This window comes from Tubulanus polymorphus, chromosome 10 (genome assembly GCF_964204645.1).
Source record: "Tubulanus polymorphus chromosome 10, tnTubPoly1.2, whole genome shotgun sequence".
Lineage (NCBI taxonomy): Eukaryota > Metazoa > Nemertea > Palaeonemertea > Tubulaniformes > Tubulanidae > Tubulanus > Tubulanus polymorphus.
The window spans coordinates 3,497,206-3,507,880 of record NC_134034.1 but is presented as its reverse complement, the minus strand read 5'-3'; the positions used below and the strand labels follow the sequence as shown (position 1 = coordinate 3,507,880).

The 10,675-nt window shown below is 44.5% G+C and overlaps 1 protein-coding gene across 1 annotated transcript; it reads left to right on the top strand.

Moving 5' to 3' along the window:
* Nucleotides 1-4,547, top strand: LOC141912347 (tubulin alpha-1C chain). Its single transcript, XM_074803599.1, has 3 exons — nucleotides 1-146; nucleotides 1,975-2,197; nucleotides 2,877-4,547. The coding sequence occupies exons 1-3, from the start codon at nucleotides 144-146 to the stop codon at nucleotides 4,001-4,003; spliced, it is 1,353 nt and encodes a 450-aa protein (XP_074659700.1). The 5' UTR covers nucleotides 1-143; the 3' UTR covers nucleotides 4,004-4,547.
* The last annotated feature ends 6,128 nt before the right edge of the window (nucleotides 4,548-10,675 follow it).

Sequence of the window (10,675 nt, the reverse complement as noted above, 5' to 3'; positions counted from 1 at the left end):
ATGCGAATTAACGGTCGAACGACACACTTTGCTCGGAAATCTCACAAAGGCTACATCACAAAGTCGGAGTGAGAAAAACCGCTCAAAAATACCTCAATTGACACCATAATTTGAACACAGCAAACTCGATTCAAACCTTCAACATGGTAAGTGTAGAATTTCGTTTTTAGATTGAGAAATAATTCTATGATATTAACAAGATCGTCGTTTTTCCAACCACCATTAATGCCGGTGTGTGTGTGTGTGTGTTCGCTGTTTAGTAGAGACACATTTTCAATCAGTTCAATTTCCACACTTCTGAATAGACTTTAAATTCAGATAGGCTAGTCGCGATCTTAATTTTAATCTAATTAACTGAAACGATTTGCAATCCGCGAGTTCTAGGCTCTCTGCGACCGGCAGACGACAGACACTCCGGCGGGAAACGCCCTTTGTTGTTAGTTCCGTAGTTCTAATAATAGCCACGTGTCACATTCATGACGTCACAATAAACGGCCAGCTTACAAAACGACGTGGTGCCCAAATTTATACGAGATTTTTTTACGCCGCTAATCCCAATTTGGGTATCGCGAACATTGTCAAAGAAAACACCGCTCTGGTTTATTGTTAAAAAACCGGATGCGTTCGATCTAAATAAAACATTCTTACAGCTGACAATGTAGTTTACTTCTATATTTTACGAAATTGAAGATTATTTCGTATATTACTTTCGAAATGATGGAAAACATTTCATCTAATACACCGTATGTAAACATAATTTCAGCATTGGTGAGCCATGAGAAATTCCACTTATTTTGAGGAGTCTTTTGTGAATAAGAAGATTTGAAAAATATTTTGATTTGAAGATTGAAACTATAGGTGCCAAAGTGCGTCCTATCTAGTGATGCAGCCATTTCGATAGCTTGATGGGAGTGGTTTGACCGCATATGTAGGGATGAGTCATGTATCTATGCATATGACTGTGGGCTACATATGTCGCCTGTTACTGCTGCGCTGCGCTGATACTGCGCTGAGTTACAATGGCACTGTACAACACAGTGTAAAACGATAAACGCAGATACCACTGTACTGAATCATTCCGTGCGATACGAAACCACACGAACACAGGTGCTATCGATTTGGATTGCGCTCCGAATTAATTGGCGTGAATATGAGATGATCCAGACCTATAACGTATGATTAATGTCAAAATGGCTTGAATCTCATGGCCCACGTGAAAAAACCCCTTTGATAATGGTTGATGGTTGAAAATGCTTTGAAACCAGTCTGAAAACCAGTCGTTGTTACGAGTTCCCTGCAACTGTTGTAGAACGTTGTTTGTAGAGCGACTGCTAGGTATTAGACTACTTTGAAACCAGACTGGCCGGCTAGCTTTTCGTGGTCAGATTTTTCATGTATGGCCGCCCTGTACAAACCCACGCCGATCCCGAGGAGTTGGAGGATTTTCATGTTGTGATAGTATAAAATCAGGTTCTGCTTTTAGGGGTTCAGCCACATGTGTGTGGATAGGCTGCGTGTATATAAATTCCAGTCTGTATGTAATGATGACTCACGAGTGTCAGAAACAAATTGAGAGTGCCGCTACTTGTCCTATATAAAATGATAATAGGGGCAAGTGCACTTGAGTTAAAATCACGATTATCACCAAAAGGCGCATACATATGAAGTACACAAAGAATAGCCCGCGCACTCCGACTGGAGAATACGTAATAAATTAAAAACCCTCTTTATACAAATTTAAAAGATCAGACGCGAAATTTATTACTCAAAAAGTAAAAATAAAAGGCTCGACGTCCGAGACTCGATCACACCTGACGATGGTCTCTAGAGAGCGTCCGTAACGTCGTTTTACTTTTGGTTTTAATTTTTTTGTAGAAACAAAACAAATAGACAAGTGCCTCGAATTTGAAGGCTTTGATTTGAGAAGAATTTATTGCGCGTTTAATGAAACATGTTTTTATTTGTATTTTTCAGCGCGAATGTATCTCCATCCATGTCGGACAGGCCGGTGTACAGATCGGTAACGCCTGTTGGGAACTGTACTGTCTGGAGCACGGCATCCAGCCCGACGGTCAGATGCCCAGCGATAAAACCATCGGAGGCGGCGACGACAGTTTCAACACGTTCTTCAGCGAGACTGGTTCCGGTAAACACGTGCCCCGAGCCGTGTTCGTCGATTTGGAACCGACTGTAGTCGGTAAGTAGAAAATCGTTCAGGTAACGAAACAACTGATATTCTCGTATAGACCCTATTCCTTCATAGGTTCTGGCACACACTTCTAGATATCGTGACTTAGGATTTGCGATCTCATCTGGACGGGGCGTTGCATTCACTATCGGTGCTTTTGGTGACAAGCGGGTTCAAATGATGCTAACATCCCAGAGGGGCCGTGTCCCCGTCGTTGGGTTAAATGAACAATGGCTGCGATCGCACGGAGACGATTTGGTCCGGGACAAATTGGCGCGGATAATCAGGCCCGTGTCTAATTAAAGAGCGCGCTCACACGCAAACCACACACACGATGCTAATCAATGCTTAGTGAGGGCGAAGCGAGTCATTTCCGTTACCAGTTGCAATTGAAACGCAATGATATGTCCCCTGCTAAATTTGGGTCGGGCCTGGTCCGACATTTTTGGTCGGGCCAAATTTAGCCATCCCCGGCAGGGATTCGAACCTGTTGGCATCGAGATTGCCACGGTACGAAACTCTGCCACACTAGACCGAGTGCGCAGCTTAAAAGATATCATTATCAGCCAATCAGATATCCCGTTTTATCCCGGTCGAATTATTTACGTGGCATTTACAAAACGAACTCAGTTCTATCGGATCAATAGCGAGATAAGAGTTTAATGTAGAAAAATCTTTCATATTGCAGATGAAGTACGTACTGGAACCTACCGACAACTATTCCACCCCGAACAACTGATCACCGGTAAGGAGGACGCCGCCAATAACTACGCCCGAGGTCACTACACAGTCGGCAAAGAGCTGATCGACTTGGTTTTAGATCGCGTTAGAAAGTTAGCCGACCAGTGCACCGGTCTTCAGGGTTTCTTGATCTTCCATTCGTTCGGCGGAGGTACCGGGTCCGGTTTCACGTCCCTCATGATGGAACGTCTGTCCGTCGATTACGGCAAGAAGTCGAAACTCGAATTCGCCATCTACCCGGCCCCGCAGGTGTCGACAGCCGTCGTCGAGCCGTACAACTCTATCCTGACCACGCATACGACTCTGGAGCACTCCGACTGCGCTTTCATGGTCGACAACGAAGCCATCTACGACATCTGTCGCCGCAACTTGGACATCGAACGCCCGACTTACACCAACTTGAACCGTCTGATCGGCCAGATCGTCAGCTCGATCACCGCCTCGCTCAGATTCGACGGCGCCTTGAACGTCGATTTGACCGAGTTCCAAACAAATCTGGTACCGTACCCGCGTATTCACTTCCCTCTGGCGACGTACGCGCCGATCATCTCCGCCGAGAAGGCCTACCACGAGCAGTTGACCGTATCGGAAATCACGAACGCCTGCTTCGAACCTACGAATCAGCTGGTGAAGTGCGACCCGCGTCACGGCAAATACATGGCGTGTTGTCTGTTGTTCCGCGGAGATGTCGTACCGAAAGACGTCAACGCTTCGATCGCTTCCATCAAAACCAAGCGCTCCATCCAATTCGTCGACTGGTGTCCGACCGGATTCAAAGTCGGTATCAACTACCAGCCGCCGACGGTCGTCCCGGGAGGCGATCTGGCCAAGGTGCAGCGAGCCGTTTGTATGTTGAGTAACACGACCGCCATCGCCGAAGCCTGGGCTCGTCTCGATCACAAGTTCGATCTGATGTACGCCAAACGCGCCTTCGTTCACTGGTACGTCGGCGAGGGTATGGAAGAGGGCGAGTTCTCCGAGGCTCGCGAGGATTTGGCCGCGTTGGAGAAAGATTACGAAGAGGTCGGCGTCGATTCGATCGAAAACGACGAAGAAGGCGAAGACGAATACTAATCAGAGCGCGCGCGCCATCTAACGATTAAAACTATCACTAAAATAAAGCGCTGTCTGGCGACGATCGAATTTTAACTAAACTTTCACGAGCTCGCTGATTTCCAAAAATACGGCTCTCAATCCGAACAAGCATTTTTGAAAACTACGTCATTCCAAATTCAGGTGAAGAATCTCACTATAGATCGACTAAATTGCTACCAATCCTGACTAGAAAGTAATTTCACGAATCAATTTCGACGCTTAGACTATCGGACTGGCAATGACTTTGATCGGAAATATGTATTCTGTTTTCTTCAATCTCAACAGTATTTGTGGCTAAACAAAGTATTACAAGCTAATCACGAATTTTCCGGGTCATTTTGAATAATATCTATTCTATTTTCAAACGCTCAATTCGAATCATTTGTCCTCGATGTAGTAGTCTGTGCAATAGCCGCTTTTAGTTTTTGTCTCTTCGATCGTAACAATTGACTATTGTGTTGTTTAATTGAAACGTTTCTTGATTTTGGAGCAAAATTTCCATTTTCGAATAAAAATATCATTGTAATACTTTAAGAAATGGTTTACTCGTTATTTTGATTTTATGCTAAAAAATGATGTTTCTCATAGGGCGAATTTTCGCTAATATCCATCCAACTCATGGCAGTTAAAACACGAAGTGATTTTCTACGACTTGCTTTACGGTCAATAATCATATCTGGCTGATGGACGATTGATTATAACAAGCGAAATAACGAGCATAACGCCATGTCGTCGTCAGGGTGTTAAAAAGCCCGGTCACGAGTTGAAATTCTGAGTAATAATTAGTTCATTTTCAATGAGTTAATTCTGAGCCTGTGGAACAGGGTCGCCGGGGTGTTAAAAGCGAGGTTCCACTGTATCGGTCAATTCAACGTTCTATCGTTCAATTCAACGAACAGATTTTTTTCTGATCCTACACAAGTTCGTTGCAACGGGTTCCTCTGTAAACGGTGTCCTTGAGCGGAAGAACGTCCCAGCCTGGTTACGTTATGTGCGGGCCGTGCAGCCATATTACTTTTACTACACGACGCGCCATATTGACGGGCGAAATATACTAGGACGTCAGATGTGTGCGACGGCAAACACAGCCTTTATGGAATAGAATAGAATAGGATAGAACTTTATTGAACTCTAAAATTTACAATAAAAACATTCGATTTCGAAGTCAAAAAAGTACAAACAATGTGCATAAGATAAAAGAACAAAATACAGAGAAAAATCTCAAAACATTACTTACGCCACAACCCACCGTCAAAAATCAGTACCCCAGCCCCGGCAAAAAAACATCATCTGGGATTAATTCATCGGTAAGCCCGAACAGTTACACTACAGCACTACATGCTCCTACCCCGTGATTGTGGGATCTGTAGTTAACAAAAAGACCCGTTTCTTATTTCTGTTATTAGCGGTTCATAGTTACAATAGCTACAGAAAAAGGCATCTTCACCCACCAAGGGATTCGAACCCACTAAGCTAAAGCCGTTCCCCGAACCCCTTGACCTCACGAGTCGTTAGAATCGTTACTAGCCGACCAGAATCCGGTCGTACCAATCACAGCGCTTGTATCAAACGACATTAGGCTTCTTTTGGTTTTCCCGTTTTAATTGACCGATTAGCGAACGTTTTACCTAACAAGGAAGTATTTCGCAAATCTATATATGACGTCATGCGCAACGGCGCCAGTAATGAAATCACGCGTCGTGAGGCCAGGGGGCTGGTGGAAGCGAGTTCAGGAGTGATACCGTACTTGGCAAGCGAGGATGCAGAAAAAGTTACATATCTCAAAGCCATTGCCGTAGGACATCAGAAAAATGAAAAGTTCGTCCTCGGAAAAATCCGAGGGATGGCGTTTCCAAGTCATGTCTGACAGTCGTCTCATAGACTCACGGTTGTAAAAAATGTCACTTCAATACCAGTGACGTTATGGTGTTTTTGGCTTGGGTTTGTTGTCAGTATGGCGAATACACCGATGATAATAGAACGATAATCACACTCAAACGTGGTGAACGGATGATAAGATAAAAACCCACTATCGACAGATTAAAAGAATTGAAAAACAAGAATTTATTTATTCAATCTAAAATATATAGAATACACGACGTTTCGATCTCACCCTAGAGATCATCGTCAGGTGTGAAACCAGTGTGATCACCTGATGATGATCTCGAGGGTGAGATCGAAACGTCGTATATTATATATATTTTAGATTGAATAAATAAATTCTTGTTTTTCAATTCTTTTCATCTGTCGATAGTGGGTTTTTATCTTATTCACCGATGATAAGTTTCGTCGTCGTCAGCGCAGCAGCGTCGAAGTCTTAGGCAATGAATTTTTCGAAATTATAGTTACACGTACGAACCGAACAAATAGATATTCATGATACGTAACCCATCGTGCGGTCTTTACCAGCCAGTAGAAGGCCATAAACATCAAAATAATTTTGATGTTTATGGCCTTCTACTGGCTGGTAAAGAAACTATTGTCGTAAACATTATCAACGAATATGCCAACGCCCACAGATAGAATTACAATCGACCTCGTTATAATTAATCTCAACCAAGTACTTGATTAGATCGGTAACAGTAAAACGCATTCGTTATTGAAATCTTGATAATTGATATCGTCCATTGTTTATTGTTTACTGGATGATAATGATGATGATGATTATTAAATACTTTTCGCTGATTGGTCACCGATTAAACCTATAGGTACAAGTGGATTTCCATACCGGTGGTATGTTAATCTATTTTTCATTCCGATTCGTCAAACCGACGACTTATCTTTCGCTATACGGGAGTACAACCGGAACCGGACAGAAATAGACTGCATCGCACAGGCGCCACGGGTGCGGATAGAAAAATGGCACGGATTAGACCCAGTATCGGGCCGTTTATCATCCTATGCCTGATTGCTGCCTCCGAAGCAACAGATTCACGTAAGTTAACACAAACAAAGCAGGGGTAGATTTAGGGTGATGCAGGGACCCCGAACCAACTGTATTCTGTCGTGGGATAAGATTTATAAGCTCAGAAAATGATAGATTTTCAAAGTTTTCTTTGGGGAGTAACCCATAATAGACTTTGAGCTTAATGCGCTCGCCGTCTGTGTTCTATAATGAATGTACAACGGGGCCTAGGTCTTTTTGCCCCCCCCCCCCCCCGATTCTCAATTCTCAATCCTCTGCTAGCCAGTTAAAAGCTGATTTTCGTTATTGGTGGCTGTTTGCCAATTGGAAAATAAATGACAATCAATCTCGACGAATTTTCTTTTTAACACGAAAACGAAACCAATCGCTTGAACTAAACGCGGTCTTTATTATTGCTAAAACCGGCGTTCTTTTTTAACATTGCCCTCAAAGCCACGGACTTATGCGGTTGCTATGTGGCCTGAGAACGGAGAAATTGTCATTTTAAATCTTTGGATGAGCTCAGACCAGTATTCCAAAATCTTCTATATCCTATAATAAAAGCAAGAAATTCGAGAGTTTAGTTTAATTATTGAAACAATTGTAAGATACCGGAGAGTTATGGTAGGATGTAAACAGGCCGTTAAATATTGCGTGTAAATTCAGGTGAAATCCTGCTTATGGCTAATAGGCCAGCACCGTAGCTACGCATCAAGGTGGTTTTCACATTATCCAAGCAAAAAAGTCCAGGGAATCCCTAGTTATTTCATCATCAATCTGTCTCTCAGGGCCAATGGATTTCATACATATAACCGAAAATCAATACATCCCAATTGCATCGAATTATGGCAACATTTAAGGGAGACCTCTTCTTCATTCTAGGTAGTATTTTTAGGGTCCGGCCCTACGCATCTTCGATCAACTGACCTAATTTTGCTCTGATGCCGGATTGACCTTAATGTTATTTATTCGACTGGTAGCTTTGGTTTAGTTTGTTTCTTTTCTTGTTTTGAAAAAACTCATAAATTAAGCCCAATTTGCTATCGCCCTCCTCAAAAAGGTTATTTTCAACTTTCTTTTTCAGAGGACCGGAACGCTACGTCGTGCTTTCCGAAACGTACGACTTGTTCAGACGAAACGTGTTCGACAGACTTCGATTTCAACTACTGCCATTGCGACGAGTATTGTACACTGTTCGGAGACTGCTGTTTGACCTACGCCGACCTAACGAACACCTCCTGCGCGCCGAGTAACCACTCCGACGACTTTCTCAAACGCTACAACGCGGTTCGCGATCAGATCGGCTGCGTGGACGTACCCCAACCGTCTTTTCCGTTAGGTATGGTTAATTCCTGTCCACCGCCGTCGGCCGCCAGCGGCGATACGTCTTATTGGTTATGTACCACAAAATCTAGCTTTTACTCGATAACGTATGAGACAATCCCGGTCGCTGATCGCTTCGGAATCGTATACAAAAACGCCTACTGCGCCATCTGTAACGGAGTTCGATTCGGCGAGTTGTCGTTCGCGCAATTGGACACGAGCTTGTGTCCGAATGGACTGGGCGATATGGCCGACGGGTTCGCCGAGATCAGAGGACATTTGGACCCGACGTGCGAAGAAATAAAAGCTAAATTCCCTTATCGCTGGGACCCTGGTGTCTTAGCGTTGGTTAGAGTATGCACGGATAGGGCGGTCGGTTGCCCCGTCAAGTCCGAGGCAGTGGTTTCACGATCTACGGCGCTTTGTAACGAATATTTCGATACTGTACTGCATATCGACTCCACGAACGGGTATCAGACTCTGCGAAATGTACATTGTAACGAATGCTTGTACAATCGAACGGAGTTACTGAACGAAAACGGCACGTCGCTAGTCTGCACGGGGACCTTACCGGACGCCAAACTGGATTCTATCTTTTTCAAAATCGAATACGACGCCCATAAGCCTCATTTTCATCGGCGATTCAACCGAACTGGAACGTACGTCGAAAATGACGTCACCGCCGCGGTGCATTGCGGTTACGGTCACGTGATGTACAACGGCTCGTGTACGGCGGATCCGTTTTGCGACGACTGCCACCCTAGCGACGGCAACCATGGAAAACCGAACGTTTCGGTGGAATTCGACGTGTACCACGACGACTTCTACACGTTTATGACTATCATCAGCGAAGATTTGAAATCCATTGAGACGCAAGCCGAATTGCACATTCCGCTATTCCTCGAATGGTTGGGTTTATCCGGCGATGATCGACGACAGCCTTACGAAAATGTTTCTCTTGCTGTTAAGACCCCCGAATATTATGACGAGAGCACGTACTTCTACCCCGATAACGGCCACAGCATACAACAGAAGACGGTCGATTGGGATTCGATTTACTATCTAAACGTTACAATGGCGACTGACGTGGCGGCTTTCGACGTGTTGAAAACGTTCGCGTTGTCTCTCAGACAGGAGAAACGTTTCGGGGAGTTCCACGCGATCGCAATGAAATTCGACCTGTCTCTGATCGGCGGCGATTTCACGTGCGACTTTGGCCGCAAAAGTGAAATGAACGTAACTGACGATTATCTGGAGAGAGTCTCGTCAGCCGCCGGGGCCGCGGGGCTTGATCGTTGGTCGTCGATTCGTCTATTCGGCAACGTCACAGATCATATAATCACCCTTCGGTTCTGTAACCCGATCGAAGCGCGTTTCGAAGCGTGCTCGATCAATACAGCGCCCCTAGCGGACGTTCAATTCAATACGGATGAGACCATCAGTTTGAAAAGCGACGTAGATGTCAAATACCCAACGTACTACGTAGATTCAACCAGCTACGAGGTTCATATTTGCGCTTCGGAAACCACTCGTCTGAGAGTAACACATTTTCAGAAGATTCTCATTATTTCAATATCCCTCGCGTTGCTTTTGGTCACCCTGATAATTTATACGGCGCACGCGCATCTCCGTTCCGATGGCCTATCCTTATTCATTATAAACATAGCTATCGCTCTATTGGCGGCTCAGGGTTTGCTTCTCATGTCTTATTTCGCCCCTGAATGGGGAAACGCGGCCTGCATCGCCATTTCTATCTGTAATCACTGCGCTTGGTTGGTTGTCTTCTTCTGGGTCAATTCCCTCGGTATCTACGCGACTAAAATATTCACTCGTGGCGCCATCTTTATTTTCTACGCCTACGGCGTACCCGTGGTTCTAACGGCCGTATTTGCGTTGCTGTATTTCAGAACCTATCCAACATTCTACGCCACGCATCCTAAAGCTTGTTGGATCAGCGACCGAAACGCCTATCTGTTCGCGCTGATAGCGCCCCTTGCGGCAACCGTAATCATCAATTTCGCCTGCTTCGTGGCCATCTTGAAAAATATCCTCACAACTCCCTCTCCAGACGATGATTGTGAGAAATCTACCGCCAGGAGGCGCTGCAGTAAATTTGAATTCACATCGGCTGTGTGTTTAACGGTTTTGATATCCGCGATCTGGGTTTCAGATTCAGTGGAGCGATACTTATTCAATGACGTCATCATGCAGTATCTATTTCTGGGTTTTAACGCAGCCTCCGATATTTTCCTATTTACTTATTTTGTGTTCAGACCACGTGCGTTGAAACTAATTCTATCGAGCAACTGGTGCATTAGCAAAACATCTAAATAGTTGCGCTTTCCTTTTGAGGTTTTGTTCATCTCGCAATTATAAGATAAACACAAGCAGAGCACGGTTATTACATGCAGCAGCACCCACTG

What these genes read in the sequence shown, in the direction of transcription:
- LOC141912347 (XM_074803599.1), top strand. An exon ending in TTTGGAACCGACTGTAGTCG is followed by an intron (nt 2,198 to 2,876) that starts GTAAGTAGAAAA and finishes TTCATATTGCAG; the next exon opens with ATGAAGTACGTACTGGAACC.